The sequence below is a fragment of the Myotis lucifugus genome, unplaced genomic scaffold (genome assembly GCF_000147115.1).
Source record: "Myotis lucifugus unplaced genomic scaffold, Myoluc2.0 scaffold_202, whole genome shotgun sequence".
Taxonomy (NCBI): Eukaryota; Metazoa; Chordata; class Mammalia; order Chiroptera; family Vespertilionidae; genus Myotis; species Myotis lucifugus.
The window spans coordinates 209,931-228,696 of NW_005871250.1; the positions used below are offsets into that span (position 1 = coordinate 209,931).

At 42.8% G+C, this 18,766-nt stretch overlaps 1 protein-coding gene across 1 annotated transcript in view; it reads right to left on the minus strand.

Moving 5' to 3' along the window:
* The window catches only part of ARHGEF37 (Rho guanine nucleotide exchange factor 37), a 34,727-nt gene that overhangs the window by 15,375 nt on the left and 586 nt on the right, over window positions 1-18,766 (minus strand). Inside the window, 4 exon segments of the mRNA XM_014463195.2 lie at window positions 813-1,012; window positions 3,729-3,876; window positions 5,729-5,852; window positions 7,605-7,801. Of these exon segments, the coding sequence (XP_014318681.1) occupies window positions 813-1,012; window positions 3,729-3,876; window positions 5,729-5,852; window positions 7,605-7,790 (658 nt within the window). The 5' untranslated portion in view covers window positions 7,791-7,801.

The window sequence follows — 18,766 nt, forward strand, 5'->3', positions numbered from 1 at the left end:
AAAAACACGTCCTAGTTAGCTCTTAGTAATAAACATTAGCTAAATTATCGTTATTACACTGTCTCGGTTGTGCAAATCAGTTTCTCTCTCCTTGGGACATTGCTTTATTTTTTTCCCCTAAACCTTTCTGTTTTAACAATCTGAGAGGCAGGATCCCCACTTATCCCTCTTCCCTGCCGAGGTATATACACAGCCCTTTGCCTCCCCGCCCTCCTCCTCCCCCCCCACCCCCACCCCCCACCCCGCCGCCATCATTTCTCCTCCACAGTATAGCAGCCATGTGGTTTGGATGGAACTGCTCCCACTTTAGTTCAAGGGGTGGGTGCTAAATGCTATAAACCAATCCATATAATCCCATCCCCCTCGTGACAGTGATTGGTTCAAAGAACTGAGCCGATCAGCTCATGGCATTCCCCTAACCATAGTGATTGGTTCAGGGTGAGCACATGACCCAAGTGGGTCCTATCAGAGTGAAGTTCCAGTTTAATTTTATGGCTAAGAGGAAAAAGGCCCTGTCTTATCTTGGGGGGTGTGGTACGCAGATGTGTATCTTGGAATAGCAACAGCCATGTAGTACTATGAGGGAGGCTATCTGAACATGAAGGTGACACACAGTAAAGAACAGAGACAAGAGAATTATAGGGAAACTGACCCGGCAACCTGATCAAACCCTACCCAAAGGCCACCTACCTCTGGACTTGTGGTTACATGAGCTACTACCTGCCCTTCATTGGTGAAGCCAATCTGATAGGAGCTGTTTATAACTGGAAGTATGCGCACTGATGTATCCTCTAAATTACCCAAGTCCTTACCCACTTCCTTGCGCCTCTTGTACTCGTTGATGTTGGTGTTCACGTCCTGGAGGGCAGAGGTAGCCCTCTGGAGGACAGAATAGGCACTGGCATCGGGAAGTGTGTTCTCCAGAATTTTCTGCAGCAGCAGTGGGTACTTGGTAATCCTCTGCAGAGGGATGACCAGTAAGAAACTGAGGCCCGAGGGTCCAGCTTGTGGCCTGAGGGAGAAGGCTGGTATTAGGTAGGAAAAGGCCACCCTTGGGGGCATCAGGGGGCCTGTCATTGAACTCACTGAGTGATCTCAGGCAAGTCACCTCTTCTGTGGCTCTCATTTACCTCATCTGTAATGTGTGAGGTCTAGAAGTTAGATGGAAGCTGCTAGTTCTCATTTTACTCCCTTTATGGACCTTGGTTCCCCATCTGTACCAAACCCAATGATCAGTTTTATGCCCTCAGCTTATTCATTCACCCAACAGCAAACACAGAAGACCGCTCCCTCTTTACCGAAACACTCTCTTTATTTGGCCTCAGAGACTCCCTCTGTCTGTCTCCTACTCCACAGACCGCTCTCTTGGCCGATTCTGCTGGCCTCTCTCCAATGCTGGGTGCTCGGGGCCTCCTCTCCTCCCTCTTCACCCACTCTCTTACTGACTTCATTTAGTCCTATGGCTTTAAACACATCCAAAACTCGGATCTTCATTTTTCTACTTCTGTCCGGAGTTCCAGACGCCCATGGCCTATTTAATATCTCACTTGGATATGTCCCAAGCACAACTCTCTATATTGGGCATCCACATGATATTTCAGTTAATAAAATGGTTCTGCTACTTCGCAACAGAAAAGCTTTTAAAATTATGGGAGCTTAATGTTTAGAGATGCATTTGAAGTATTTAGTATGTAAGGAAAAAAGTCATAACATCTGTATCTTCCTTTAAATCATTTAGCATAAAAATAGATGAAGCAAACAGCAAAAGATTAACATGGTTCATTTCAGGTAGTGGGTGTGTGAGTGTTCATTCCATTCTTCTATCTTTCTATATGTTTGACATTTGTCATAAAAAAAAGTAAAAAATAAAGCACAGGAACTAATAGTGTCAAGGTCCCTTCTAGAGCCCTGGTTCATGACTGGGACATCTAGGTAATTTCCAACAGTCCTTCCTTGACCATGACCCGTAGCCCTCAGCCCTGGCTTTCGAGAAACCCAAGAGGATTCCAAACTTCAATGTCCAAGCACGCCTCCTCCATGAAGACTCACATGAGTGCTGCTCATGACCACTCTCTGGCCCCCCTCTCTATGAGATCCTAGCCTCTTGCTCTTTTTCCTAAGGAAAAAGCTCCAGACTAAATGGCTAGGAAAGATCAGCCATGAGGCTAAAAATAGGCAGAGCAGGTGAGAACCCCTCCACCCCCTGCAGGGAGTGGGCAGGCAGGGCTAGGATCAAACCTTCAGGACACACCTACGCCGACCATCTGCTCTCACCAAAGGTTTCCTAGTGCTTGGCTGACCATGGGCAAGGGAGGTGGAAGCAATTGCCAGATTTTGGCAAAATCTGTCCTCTGGGCTTACTTTCCACAGGAAAGGGCCAACTGCTCATGGGGACAACTGTCACCTCACGAATCAGACGGCAGGGGGTCTTCAAAGAGAAGATCAGATCTCTTCTCCGCAATTATCAAGTAACCCTGTCACTGCAGAGTAACAGCAGCCTCTTACCTGTACGGCCTTTCTAAGGTAATTGGGAGAAAAATTTGTATGCAGCCTTTCAGATAGGCAACAAAAATGACAAGATAATACCCAGAACTAGGGGAATGGGAGGAAACAGACCCTCTTGGTGGGAGTATCAATTGGTGATATCTCTTTGGATAGCAGTTTGGCAATATGTGAAATGTACAAACCCTTTGTTCCATCAGTCCTACTCTAGTAATCTACCCACATAAATATCAACTCAGGTGAGCAAGGTAGAAGTTATTCAGCAACTACATTTATGACAGTAAAAATTTGGTAATAACCCAAATATCTACCAACAGGACAATGGTTAAACCATAAACCTGCCCTGGAAAAGAACTCTATGCAGCTATTATATATATATATATATATGAATTTGCTTATATATGCATAAAGGAATTATGCAAAGATCCATTAGAATTTTTAAGTGGTTACCTTAACCTTGGGGATTGGAGTTGTAATTGAGCAAATAAAGGAGCAAGGTTGGGAAGATTGTTTTTATTGTATAAAATTGGATGTTTTAAAGATTTTTGAACCATGTAACTATGTTACCCATTCAAAATTTCAATTTAAAAATTTGTTCTCTACATATCTCTACCTGGAGCTTCCACCCACTGGTGCCAGCTCTGGCTGTGATGCCACTCGGGACAGTTCTGAGCCTTTTCCATGGGGCAGAACTTCAGCCGTCTGTAGAGAGGCCTCCCCAGGTGTTACACACCTGCCTCCTAACACTGTTGCTGACAGCATGTGGTTCCCCCCGACCTCACTGCCCTTCCTATGCTAGTCATCAAAGCTGTTCACCAAATGTCTCTGCTTCTCCACTCCTAGACACATGTGCAGGATAGCACATCCTGGCCTCCTCGTAGTTGGATAAAGCCATGGGAATAGTTCTGGCCCATGAATTATGAGAAGCGATGGATATCTTGCCACAATTAGTGATCATTGGCTGCTGTCAGCTTGGATCCCATAGTGAAGAGTGAGGATAGTGCAAAGAGCCCCAAGTCACCCTGCAAGGAGGAAAAGGAAGGTATAAACCTTCTGAAGCCACTGAGAACTGGGAGTTGTTTGTTTCTGTAGCATAGCCTAGCATAGCCCTTGCTGCGACACTCCTGAAGCTGTGTGAGCAGCACCAAATGGAGGTGAGACCTCAACGGTCCCTGACCTTGGGGTCCATGCACCAGGAGCAAATTCTCACTGGTCATTCTACTCACACCACTGCCTCAATGATGGCCTGGATCTCCCGCTGCAGCTCTGGCTCCCTTCGGTACGACTCCACCAGCAGCAAGGCCTGGTCATAGTTGGCACAGTAGACCTTATAGACTCGCTCCAATTCCTCTTGGAATTCCAGGAATAAGTTACCTGCCAGTGGAAAAGCAATAAGGAGTTCACAAAGGCATGTCTGTATGGCCCCTTGCTTGGGACAGGGAGGTAGTGAGGAAGACAACTGCCAACTTAATCTACTTTCTCGCCTTGGGCAAGTTACCTCATCTTCCTGAGTTTCCATTTGTTTCATTTTACTCCCATCATTTTGCCAGAAGGACTGGGTGACAGAATGATGTAGAGCTCAGGCTAATGCACTATGAGTACTTAATAAATGGTAGCTATAATTAGAGCAATAGTATTGATAAGGCTCATATTTGTACAGTGCATTACAGTTGACAAAATGTGTTCATGTTATGTCTTTACGGTGACTGTGTGTGCCAAGTACAACCACTAACCCAGTAAGCATGCTATGCAGCACAAACATGCTCTAGCACAGCCCAGGAAGTGACAGGCATGGATGGGTTTCAGGCTCAGGGAGAACTAGGGCCAGATTTCCAGTCAACCCTTCCCCAGTTGTGCAACCTGGGGCAAGCCTCCATTTTCCCATCTATAGATTGGAATAGAAATAGTACTCATGCCCTGGCTGGGTAACTCAGTTGGTTAGAGCTCATCCTAATACGCCAAGGTTGTGGGTTCCATCCCCGGTCAGGGCACATGTAGGAATCAACCAATGAATGCATAAATAAGTGGAGTGGCAAATCACTGTTTTTCTCTCTCTCTCTCTCTCTCTCTCTCTCTCTCTCTCTCTCTCTCTCTCCTTTCTTTCCCCACACACACCCTTCCTCTCTCTAAAATCAATGATTTTTTTAAAATTTAAAAATAGTACTCAACTCCAAGTTGTTTTTTTTAAATGAGGATTAAATGAAATAATGCATGTAAAGCATTTTACACAAATTTCATTCACCAAATATTTACCAACTGCGTATTTATTGACTATATGCCCGGCACTATTCTAAGCTCTGCAAATGAAACAAAGCCCCTGCCTCATGGGGTTTATATTCTAGAAGAAGACAGACAATAAGTAAATATCGTACATATGCCAGGTAGTGATGAGTGCCATGAACCAAGACAGAGCCAGGAAAAGCCTTGGAGAGTGGTGGGAGATCTATCTAGGGAAGGCTCCTGTGAAGCCTTTTTACCAGAGATCTCCACTAAGAGATAACTTGGGTGTAGCCATGAGACCTAGGGAGCTCCCACATTCTCCCCAACGTGGATGCTTCCACAGGAATGTGACTGATGCCAAAGGAACTGTATCCTATCAGCATGGCCAGGGACAGGGGCGTGCCAGTAACTGAGGGGCAGAGGAAGACAAACTCTCAGAGAGCAGGACTGTCCAAAGTGGCAGGAATGCCCAGGACACCAAAGTAAAGACTTATTTCCTCTCCTCTTGTCTTTCTCCAGTTACAGGTTGTAAAGGAGTAACAGCAACAAAGAAGTTACTCCCAGTGTCAAAGGGTACTCGACCTGTAGCTGGGATTAGTGAAAAAGAAGAGTAAGGGAGGCAGGATGGTCAAGAGCTAGGGTTCTAGAGTCCAAAAGAGCTGGGTTCAAATCCTCACTCTCCCTGGTCAAGCTGTGTGGCCCCGGGAAAGTTACTTAACCTCTCCGAGCCTTGGGTTTTTCTTTAGTAAAATAGGGATAATAATCATCAATAAGTAATGGTGTCATGAGAATGAAAAGGGCTACTACATGTTAAGTACTTGTACTCTCCATTTTGTAAAGTGGTGGGTTGGACTAGATATTATTGGAGGGTCCTGCCAGCTCTGACATGCTAGACTCCCATTAAGCTGCATTTCCCTGGAACTCTGGACACAGTTCAGTAATGACCCCATGCTGAGGACAACTCCACAGGAATCTAAGGCTGACAGCTGCCCTGTCTTTTGCTTACCAATTAGCTGCACTTGTTTCTCTTCCATGGCGTCTGTCCCCTGCAGATCCTGAAGAAATCTGCTGTTCACCTTGATGATGTCATCGATGTTTGAGAACAAGACATCCAGATCTCCCTGTGGCAGCTGGGAGGAACAAAGAAGCCATGGGAGGTTGCTGGGAGGTCAGTGGCGTGACTTGATTTGTAGACTTTGGGGAACTGTCCAGAACACTCATGCCCCCAGGGGCCCATCACTCTTGTGAAGATTGCCCCAGTGGAATGTTTGCAAGGACTTTGAAATTTTATAAATTAGGTTATTTCCATTATTCTACAATGGAAAGCTAAGCTGGGGTTTTACCCTAAGTCTGCTGCCAACTATCATTTTTCTTCCCTCAGTTTCCCCATCTGTCATAAAAGGGTGGAAAGTTGGATTTCTTTCCAGCTCTGATATACATGACACCTTCCATTGTGACCTTGAGATGTATTCTGAACTCCAGCCCTTATTAACTAGGCTATACCACTGTTAAAAAGGATGCAGGGCCCTGGCCAAATTGGCTCAATGGTTGGAGCATCGACTCTCAGACCAAACAGTCTCAGATTCAATTCCCAGTGGGGGCAAGTTCGGGGAGGCAACCAATCGATGTCTGTCTCTCTCTCACATCGATGTTTCTCTCTCTCCCCCTCCTCTCTCCTTCCACTCTCTGAAAATCAGTGGAAAAAATATCCTTAGGTGAGGATTTTAAAAAAAGGATGCTGGACATCTATAGGGTGTCCCAACAATATGTATACACACTTTGAATAATTATAAAGGCAGTGTTTATTAAAATACATTTCATTTTAAAAGTTGAGCTCTCAGCTATTAAAGTATGTGTACATTTTGGGGGGATATCCTGTATTTATGTGCAGGGACATACACAGGAAATAGATATATAGAAAGAGATGAGATGCCCTGGATGCATGACCAAGTGGGAAAAACGAACTATAGAAAAATACCTAGAGTATGTTCTTATTTTTGTTAAAATAAGTAACAATCTATTCTTGTCTGTTTAATGCCTACAGAAAAAAATCTTAATTTCTGGAGAGTAAAATATGAGAGAATTTTCACCTTCTACATTACCTACTTTAGTATTTCATTCATTTAAGAAACACTAATCGTAGCCCATTATATAAATGTCAAGAACTGGGATATATTGCACTAGTTGGTTTGGCTCAGTGGATAGAGCGTTGGCCTACAGACTGAAGGATCCCAGATTCGATTCTGGTCAAGGGCACATGCCTCATTGCGGGCTCTATCCCCAGTAGGGGGGTGCAGGAGGCAGCCAATCAATGATTCTCTCTCATCATTGATGTTTCTATCTCTCCCTTTCCCTTTCTTCTCTGAAATCAATAAAAATATTTTTAAAAAAGAACTGGGATATATTGAACTAAATGGTCTTTGTTCTCAAGGAGCTTACATGTTAGGGAATTCTTGAAGTTTTATAGAGAAAGCTTGTATCATTTCTGCAATCAGGGAGAAAAAAGACATAAAAATGAGTACTAAAATAGAAAGCTATCATAGTAATAACCTCTCCCTCCCACCATCCCCCAAATGAGACAATGAGAATGTAGGTCAGTTTAAGCGATCTGCTCTAAGCTTGACAAAGGGCTATTTTATCCATCAGCTCACTTAATCCCTGAGGTGATTACCCCTCTCCCCATCCAGCAGATGAACACAGTAAGGCTCCAGGCCTTGCTGAAGGTTACATGGCCAATAAATGGAAGTACAGGGCTTACATCCAGGTGACTTCACATCCACCATGACTTTCCGTCCATCAAGCCTGTTCCAGGAGCCAATGTGAGAACCTAGGACCCATTTTGCCCCTAGAAAGACAGGCTGTGTGCGGCTCCGCCCAGGTACCTGCTTCAGGCGGCTCCTGATGTCCAAGGCGCAGAGCCGGAGCATGTGCAAGTAGGAGACCTCGGTGTCAATGAGCTCCCTGATGGCCAGCCTCTGATGGAGCGACCACCTGTCCTCAGAGACCCGACTTTCTCCATCCGGACTCTCCGTCCTGGAGGATGGCTCATCGGCCCCACGGTCGGCCATGCCAGCAGGTTCTGGGGAAGACAAGCACATGCCAACTCATTGCCAAGAGCTCTACTGGAACATGCTGTCTCTAATCCAAAGGTAACTATTCACCCAGCAGCCAGAAAACATCTTTAGCTGCATACAGAGTCAAGATGAACCGTGTATTAGCATTTGTGGGTGGGATCTGAACAACCTTAAAAGGTAGAACACAACTCAGGAAATTGTTGACATTTTAAATTCATAGCCCAGGACAACGTGCTTGTCTGGCTTTTCTTCTATTTTTGCCCCAGCTCTTGACCCAGATTTCTGTATCTGGTTCAGCTGAGTCAGTCTCTCTCTCTCTCTCTCCTCTCTCTCTCTCTCTCTCTCTCTCTCTCTCTCTCTCTCTCTCTCTCTCTCCTCTCTCTCTCTCTCTCTCTCTCTCCTCCACCCATACCCCCAGTAGTTCCCTCTTCTCTCTAACCCCTGTCTTCCCCTTTCAGGCCATATTACATGTCATCTGGGCTATTTCCACAGCCTCCAAGATCAACTTCCTAAATCCAACCCCTCTCCCACCTGCTGCCACCCACACTCGTTCATCCTGGACATGGTTCCAGTTTAAATTTCCTGAAAGCAAGCTTGTGACTACAGTAGTCCCTGCTGTGAGATGCCCCCTGTGGCTCAGGGTCCCGCTCCAACCTCATTTTCCCCTTCCTGGACCACTCCAGCGAAAAGTTACATGCATTTCTCCATACCTGCATGGTCACTTCTGGCCTCTGCTTTTGCACCTGCTGGGCGCCCTCCTGTGTCTCTATCCTCCAACACTCATCTTCTCTGAGGCCTTTCCTGATCTTCCCAGCCAGATGTACCTTCTTTATCTCAAAGTTTAAAAAATACAAATGGCAATCGACAAGATGGCCTGAAAATCCTCCCTACCACAAAATATCAAAATGCTAGATCAGCTATAACAAGTTCCCTTACCACTGCATGGCAGGGCTTAAGAGAGTAAAGGAAATCAGCAGGGCCCCCAAACAGAGGGAACTGAAAACCAGAGCAGGAGAGCTGAGCTGTGCAGCTGTCCCAGTGGCTGCAGTGGGCAGGGCAGAGGGCATTGCCGAGCTCACTGAACCAGGGACTCGGGCAGTAGTGCCCAGGCAGGATCAGGAGAGAGTCTCCTTCACAGAACTGGGGTCCCCAAGGACTCCGGTGAAATGGTGGATCTGAAAAAACAAACAACAACCATCCCCCCACCTACACAGGCCCTTCCTGTAGTATTGCTCTGGGATTCACTCCTAGAGGCCCACACTGTGGCCTGCTCCTCCAGCTCCTCACTAATTTGGTAAACACATAATGCCCTCCAGTAAACCCCTTTCTGGTTAAAAATAGAATGGTTTGTGTTCTCTCCAACTAAACCCTGATTAATACAGGTAAGAACAGGTAATACACAAAAGAAAAAACTTAAATGGCTAATACACAGCTGAAAATATACTCAATTCACTAATAACTAGACAAATATGAATAATTAAAACCACAACGAGATACCATTTCACTCCCATCGGATTGGCAAAATATAAAAATAAAATGTTGGTGAGACTGTAGATGGAAAAATTGGTTGAAGGGTACATGGAACCTCTGTATTATTTCTTGCATCAACATATGTGTCTATAAGTATCCCCAAATTAAAATTTTAAAAAGCCTCAGATACCACTAAATCCCCTTTGATACTCTCCCTAATCCCCTTCCTCTGTCACCTTTTCCAGAAGTTACTACTATCCTGAATTTTTACAAAAAAATTAATGCCTGTGCTGCACGTATATATCACTAAACAATAAGTAGCATTGTTTTGCATATTTAAAACTTCAAAAAATAGTATCATACTCTATGTACCCCTCTGGGACTTGGTTTTTGTTTTTTCTCTCTTTGCAATGTTTATGAGTATATCCATGTTGATACATGAATACAGTATTCATGAATTCATTTTCACTATTGTTCAGAATTCCATTACATGGCTATACCACAAGTTATTTATCCACTCCCCTGGGGACATTAAAGTTGTTTCTAATTTTCTGTCATTATCAATGTTGCTACCATTTCTTGTATCTTCTTTGTTTAACTCTGGAGAAGTTTCTTGAAGGCAAGCTATATCTAGGAGTAGAACTCCTTGGCCTGACAGTGGTGAGAAGTCTCATATACTGAGATGAGAGTGTCAATTGTTACACTACTCTAAAGAGCAAATTGGCACTATCCATAAAATGCACACACTGTCAGGGGTAGCAATACCTGTATCGGACAAAATAGACTTTAAAACAAAGACTATATAACAAGAGACAAAGAAGGACCCAGCATTTCTACTTCTGGGTATTTATCTGAAGAAACCCAAAACACTGATTTGAAAAGACATATGCATCCCTATGTGCATTGCAGCATTATTTACAATAGCCAAGATATGGAAGCCACCCAAGTGTCCATTGATAGATGTAGTACATACGCACAATAAAATATTACTCAGCCATAGAAGAGAATGAAATCTCGCCATTTGTGACAACATGAATGGATCTAGAGGGTATTATGTTAAGTGGAAGAAATCAGACAGAAAAAGACAAATGCCATATGATTTCATTTTTATGTAGAAAATAAATGCATAAATAAACAGAAACAAAGACACAGAGAACATTTTTAAAGTTGTCAGATGGGAAGGGGGCTAGGGGTCTGGCTGAAAATAAGAGATTAAGCTATGCAAATTGCCAGTTATAATAACAGTCACAGGGATGTAAAGTACAGCTACAGGAATATAGTCAATAATATTGTCATAACTATGTATGGAGTCAGATGGGTATTAGACTTATCAGAGTGATCACTTCATAAGGTATATAAATGTCTAATCACTATTGTATACATGAAGCTAATATAATATTATATGTCAATTGTACTTGAAAAATAACACACTATTTTAAAAAGACAATATCACAACCAGAAGATTGACATTGATGGTCAAAATACAGTACAGTTCCATCACAAAGATCCTTAATGTTGCCTTTCACCCTTGGCTCCAGCCCCATGCCACCCTTTACCCCTGGCAATCAGGAATCTATTCTTCATTTCTGCATTTCAAGAATGTACGTAATCGCCAAAGCCGGTTTGGCTCAGTGGATGGAGCGTCGGCCTGCGGACTGAAGGGTCCCAGGTTCGGTTCCGGTCAGGGGCATATGCCTGGGTTGCGGGCACATCCCCGGAGATTGACATTGATGGTCAAAATACAGTACAGTTCCATCACAAAGATCCTTAATGTTGCCTTTCACCCTTGGCTCCAGCCCCATGCCACCCTTTACCCCTGGCAATCAGGAATCTATTCTTCATTTCTGCATTTCAAGAATGTACGTAATCATACAGTATGTATATATGAACCATATAGTATGGAGCCTTTGGGACTGACTTTATTAAATCAGTTGTTGGGTGTATCAATAATTCCTTTTTATTGCTGAGCATCTAAGATGTTTTATTAGTTTTTTAAAAACTAAAGTAAATATGGCAAAAATGTTAAAATTAAACAAAGCTAGGTGGGGAGACCATAGGCATTTGTTTATTGTTCTTTGTTCTTTTCTTGATAGTTAAAATATTCCCTAATATTTAAAGTGGCATGCATCCCATTCAGCCTTGTACTTGGGTTATTTAAGGCTACGCCTCATCTTCCTGGCTAGACACTAAGCTCTGAGAGACAAGATGAGCACCAATTCATCTTGTGTCCTCCTCTGTGCCTCGTGATACTACATATTTGCATACATAAATGGTCCTTTTGGATGCATTAGTAGCAGAAGTTTCTGTCCTGTGCCATAAACACTGACCCATGGATCAGAAAATATGTAAAGTGAGTGTTTGGGGACAGCGAGGTTGTTCAGAAGGCAAAGGGCCTAGAAAGGTCCGGGAACACATCTGTCTGCTGCACAGATCTATTCCAGCTCCTGAACACTGCCTGTGGTCTGCTGACCTGTCCCTGGCCTGAAACACTGGCATTCACCACCCCATGCCCAGCTTCTCTAGAAAGATCCCAATAGGATTTCAGGAGAACTACTCAGATCCCACTATTCATAACTGGTGCTAAATAAACAAAAAGCATACATAATACTTTATAGGGAACTTCTAAATATTAAAAATAGCATTAATTTGTAGTTAGGTTGATTGCAAGCTAGACCCTCAAGCAGGTCTGGCAAAAGCTCTCCATAGCAGCTCTGTTTTATAGACTTGCCTAGTCCAGACATTTTCTAGAAATGCTTTATTCGTTTTTAAAAACACAGAAAGTAGATCAGTGGTTTCCAGGCAGAAGGGATAGGGGCTTAAGGCATGGTGGCTACTTGGTGCAGGGTTTCTTTTGAGGATGATAAAAATGTTCTAAATCTGTTGTGGTGATGGTGCACAACTCAGTGTCTATACTAATAACCACTGATTTGTGCACTTTAAATGGGTGAATTATAGGATGTGAATTATATTGCAATAAAGCTGTTACCAAAAAATTATTCTCTGCTGGCAAGGATACGGAGAAACTGGCTCTCTCATACATTGTTGGTGGGCATGTAAAATGGTACAGCCACCCTGGCGGTGTGGCCAAGAACTAGAAACAACAAAATGTTTTTATAGATAAATGTAATAGGTGAATGGTTGTTTTTTTTAAAATGTGATATATCCAATATCACTGAATACCCAGAAGTAAAGTGAACTATTGATACACAGCAACAATGTGGGTGGCTCTTGAGGGTATCATGCTGCCTGAAACAAACCAGTCTGAAACGGCTACATATTGTGTGACTCCATACATATAATATACACAATTATAGAGACTGAGAACAGCTTAGTGGCCATCTGGTTAGGGATGAGGGTGAAGGGCAGGTAACTATTCTATTAAAAAACAGCACCAGAGTGGACTTTGTGATGATAGAGCAGATCTATTCTCTTAACTGAGGTGATGGTTACACAAATCTACACACGTGATAAAATGTCATAGAACCATCATACCCATATAGTACACCAATACCAATTTCCTGGTTTTGATATTGTGCTATAGTTAAGATGTAACCATTGGAGGAAGCTGCTGAAGAGTACACAGAATCTCACTGTACCAGCCTTACAACTTCCTGTCGATCTAAAACTGTTTCAAAAGAAGTTAAAAATAAACAGAACCGTATATAGCTTAAGTGATCCACTATCTTTGCAACATTCTCAGGACAAACGCAGCTTAAAAGCCCGGGAGAGCAGGCTGGGTGCCCGTGTTCGTTTTCCTGGTGGCCTGGTAAGGAGGCTTGCCTTGGAGAACACACGCAGGGAAACGTGTCTTTCCCTACAGTCCAGTCCCTGCGCCATCCTGAGATCTCCCTGATGCCCTGTGAGAGCCAAACAGGAACTAAAATCAGTCTGGCAGCAACTGCTATTGACTCTAAGTCAGGATAAAACAATTAACTCCCTCCTCCTCTCGCTTCTCCTCTGTCCACACTGGCACAGAAGAATTTGGGCATTCACAACAAATATTTGGAGCAGCTACTTGATGCCAAGCATTCTCCTAGATCAGGGGTGGGCAACCTTTTTGTGAGTGCGTGCCAAAACCAGCAAAATCTCTGACTCAAAATTCTTCTGCGTGCCAACCCTAATTGTTTGAGAACATGTTACGCCTACTTGATATCTCTTAAGGTGTACGTATGTGAAGAACCTTGAAGAAATAATAAAATTCATTTGAGTGACAAAAACACAGTATATGATGATGAAAAATACATTTATTTTTTAATGTATACATATACACTGATAGTCCGACAGAAAACTTTATGACTCCGTTTGATATTATCAGTGGGACTTTTGCTGCTGCATCACTGATGACAGAGATTTTACATCAGGTTTATATTTCGTGACCTTCAGAGATATGCACGAGCTACTACTTTCATCCGTCAGGCTACTCCTATTATGAAACTTAACAAAATTCATCACTGAGAACAAAGATTCACAAGTGTATGTGGATGGAAACATGGAGAGTAACGCTGTTGCAAAGTTTTTTAAACAGAAAAAATTTTCTGGAATGGCATTCCAAGTCCTCAATAGTTCGTTTTCAACACTATTGAAATTGCTCTTCCCCTCTCTCATCAATCCATGTCTATGGTCTTTAAGATAACTTGTTATGTAAAATTATTTATTTACCTAAGATGCACCTACACTGAATTTATCTGAAAAATAAAAATGTTGATATTAAGAAAAAAATTGTAAATGGAAGATTATAAGAGAGGGTTTCGCGTGCCAGCAAAAGTTACTGGCATGCCATGTTTGGCACGCGTGCCAGGGGTTGCCCACCCCTGTCCTAGATTCTGAGGATACAAAGATCAAGAAAAAAATGACTTTACAATGAATCCTTAAAGGTGTAACCATTTTAAATGTCTGGCTATTTGTTCCATGTTTCACTCCTCTGAAAGAAGAGGAACCAAATAAATAGAATGGACATCCTGATTATTTCATCCCTTCAAGACAGGAAGTAACGGGAGAGTAATACTCCTAACCCAATTCTAACCAGTTGGAAGAACTGGAGAAATGAAAGTAAGAGGATCTACATGGAGAAGTGAAACCATCATCTTGAAGTTCTTTTAGAAAGTAAAATGTCATGGCAAAGAAAGTTGAATATCCATCCTCCTATCTCAAGTTTTAGAGGTAGGTCAATTTAAACATTTAAGAGGGAATAAAGGAAGTACCCCCCCCCCCCAGGTTGAGACTCTAGGGATTAGGGAAGGCTGTCAAAAATAAAGTTCAAGCATCATGATAGCAAACGACCCTGTTGAAGAATAAAGGGAAGAAACACCTATAGAAACAAGAGTGGCCACATGGGGATTCTGGTTAATGAGACTGGTTTATAAAGATATAAACCCTAGTCAGAGGGCAGAGTCCTCCACAAAGAGCTTCCAGAACTCTCATAACTCAGGAGCTAGAATATAGAAAATTATAAGTACTTCCAAAGTTCTGCCACTACTAGGACTGCCAACTACATTTTAGAATTCATGTTCTGAAAAAGTAAGAAATGGGCACACATTTGGTGGTGCTGCTTCCCTCTTGGCCCTAAAGAGTGACTGTAGGAGGCACTGTGAAGGTTTGGAGCCCAGATCCAGGAGCCTGAAACCCTGATTTCAAATTCGGATTCTGCAATCAATTGGCTGGCTTTCCTGGGATAATTATATAACATATCTTATAATTAGATAATACATGTAAAGCGTCTAACAGAGTGCCCAGGACACTGTAAGCTCTCAATAATAGTAACTGTTGCTTTTGCTATTATTGTTAAACTAGAGGCCCGGTGCACAAATTTATGCACAGGTGGGGTCCAGCCAGCCTGCCCCGATGGTGGCCAATTGGGGCTGGGCTAGTTGGGGGGAGGGGCCGCAGGTGGTTGGCCGGCCAGCCCCGCCCCCAATCAGGGTTGGGGGGGGCAATTGGGAGCTGGGCCAGCTTGGGGGAGGAGCCAGGGGAGGTTGGCCCTCTGCAGTGGGCATCATAGCAACCAGTCGTTCTGGTCATTCTGGTTTTCTGGCATTCCAGTCACTGGGTTTTTATATATATAGATTGGAAACCATTACATTACCATGGATCAGATGAATGAAGAAGCTGTTTAAGGACACTTGACTGATCATATTGAAGCAGATGGTGAGAACAGGTAATCATGATGATAATAATAAAAACGACACACCAGAGCCTGACTGAGAACACAGCTGACACCAAAGAAATGGAGCTGAGAGATAGAGGGACCATGAGACTGAGCCCTGATAGCATTACTCAGTCCAGCCATGATGAAATCTGATTCCCTTTGGACTTTTTTTATATTTTCATCCCCCACCCTGCTTTGATGTAATCCATGCTGAGTTGGGTTTTGGTCACCTGATTAAAACAGATGGTCTATCAACCTTTGGAAAAGGAAACAGAGCCCTTGAAGCCAGCATAGCGGATAACAACAACAACAAAAACAGGTCATGCTAAGCTATCCTGATTTCTTTACTTAAAGTTAACTAGATCAGTAGATCAAAGGAATGCTGTAAGCTAGTGTAACTGGACCAGCAAGGTGTTGACGTCAGTTTCTCCTGGCATCCTTATGAATAAGGAATAAGGAAAAGAGGCTGAAGGTGGGAGAGGCAATAGGACAGTAATGTGGACTAGTGGATAAAACTACCAAATTCAAAGAGCATTGATCTGTATCAACCTCTGGGATCTGCCCTGTGTTATTAAGGATATCCCTTAGTGCTTTCCATCTCTAAGACCACCTGAGTCTAAACCTCTATCACCTTTCTCCTGACTGAATGCATAGCCCAAGAGTGGAGTGGTCATTCAAAAACATGGAACTGCTTGCTTTACTTCTCTGCTGGAAACCCAGACAAGTCCTCCTTGACTCCCATCCCCCTTCCAAAGAACCACTCCTTTCCATCAATAGTTACTTTTCTTATTTTACTTGTTTTACTGGTTCATTCAGTAGAATGTAAGGTCACAAGGCCAGGGATCATGTCTCTTTTATTCATCAACACATTACCTAGTGTCTACTATAGCTTTAGCACATAATAGGTGCTAAACTAGTTGAATTAATACATGAACAAAATGGATAAACATTTGGCAGAATAATGATCAAATTGCCAATGACACTATTACAAGTGGAGTTAGACTAATATGATCATACACATAACTCTTGAAAGCCACCAAAAGTTTGAAGTCAATTTTATATAAATGGAATTGTACAGCATAAACTCTTTTATTTTTTTGGCCTGGCTTCTTTCAAAAAAATTATTTTGAGGTTCATCCTCATCCATGTGTAGGATGTATCAATAGTTCATTACTTTTTACTGCTGAGCAGTTTCATTATATGGATATACCACAGTTTGTTTATCCACTGGTTGTTTCCCATTTCTCTATTACAATAAAGCTGGACCTAGGAATGGAATGTCTGTGTCACATGATAGGTACATATTTAACTTTTTAAGAAAATGTAAAACTTTTTTTTATACCTCACCTAAGGATATGTTTTTATTGATTTGAGAGAGAGAGAGAGGAAAGCAGAGGGAGAGAGAGAAACATCAATGTGAGAAAGAAACATCAATCAGTTGCCCCCCATGTGCCCTGACTGGGGATCAAACCCGCAACCCGAGATGCACTCCAACCAACTGAGCCACACCAACCAAGGAGAAAATATAAAACTTTTTAAAGTGGTGGTGCCATTTTACATCCCCACCAACAGTGTATGAGTTCCAGCTCTTTCACAACCTCATTAACATTTGGTGTAGTCAGTCTTTTTAATTTTAGCCATACCTAATAGGTATGAAGTGATATCTCATTATAAATTTAGTGTGTGTTTCCCCAATGATTCATGATCTTGAGCATCTTTTCAAGTACTTATTTGCTACCCATACATCTTCACTGGACATCATCGGTGGTTTGCTTATTTGTTAGTTGAAATTACAGAAGAGGCTCTCACTCATTACATAACTAGACAAAGAATACAGAAATTTAAAAGAATTAATAGTACCCCACTACTAATCCCCACTGCCCAACACATGTAACCAAAGGTGTACAGGAATCACCAGGAGCACTTATTAGGCATGCACATTCTTGTGCCTAGCTATTTGCCCTAAGCCAGCTTTCCCTGGCTATAATTATAAGGCCTAAAATGGTAGAGAAAAGAAACAGCACTGTATTTAGTAAAAGCGGTTCTTTTTATAGATAGGCCTGCCCAGGCCCTGTCCCCACAATTTTGGATCCACAGATTTTTAAATTCTTAAGCTTGTCAATAAACAAGCTATAGACTTGGGAAAATCATGGTCAACAAATGCCATTTTGCTTCAGTTGCAGCATCCACAGACACCCCCCTCCCATTAGTTAAATAAAAAGCCATTTATTTGATCTAGAAGGGAATCAACCAAAGCACTGTTTTCCATAGCAAGCAGCTGACCCAAAAGGGATGTGAGCCAAATGCCAGCAACTCCTGTATCCTGGCAGGAACTCCGCTGAACATCCATTGCCGGGCAAGACTGGGTATTACCCAGGTTCCCACCTATGTCTTCCTCTTTCCTCTCATTTAATAATTATAAGTGCTGACCCATTCACAGAGGGAAGTGAGGCCCAATAAACAGTCCTTGTTAGAATGTCTGGTAGCTTCATGGGTTTTTTGTTTGTTTTCTTTTGTTTCCTCTCTTTCTTTTTAATGTCTGGTAGTTTCTACTTTCAGCATGTGACCTTGGGTCAAATATTAAGTCTACTGCATTATCCTAAATAAGTGCACTCTCATTTAGATTACTACCACCAACGTATGTGCTGCCATTTGTAAGTCATAACAAGGTTGACTTTATATTCGCAGGTTTATAACGTTTTAAAGTTTATTTTATTTTGGATACAGACCAATTTTCTCCAGGTCATCACCCTTTCCAAATGGCACAGCTGTGATTCACGGGGCTATGGGCACTTACTACGAGCTCAGTACTCTGCACTCATTCTTAAGTCTGTTGGTAGCTGGAAGTATAAAGCGGACAATCTTATCTCCATTTTACAAAACTGGGCCTTGGAGAGGATAAACTATATGTCCTAGATTACACAGCTGGTGACACCAGGACGCTGTCTGGGCTCACAGCAGATACTCTGTAACCAGCTGCTTCCCCTTAAAGGAGAAGATAAACTTTTCTGAAACTGGGCAGCTGAGTGACAGCCTTTAGCTATTCCTGACAGCAGGAACGCTTCATGTCAAATCTGAAATTGTGTGCAAAGTTATGTGTGAGTCCCTCTGGGGAGAGGGCACCCCGATTTCTAAGGGGTCAGTGATCCCAAGGTTAAAAACCAGTGCCTGGGCAGGCTCACTTCTCCCTTCCCCTCTAAGGTCCAGGGGCTAGTGCCCGGCGTTCTGGCTTCCAGTCCCAGCGCTGGCACTATTTTTCTGAGGGCCCTTGGCCAAGGCAACTCACCCAGTGAACATCAGATTTCCCGTTTGCTTGTCTCCTGGCCTTGACGGTCTATTTATAATTATACTTCCC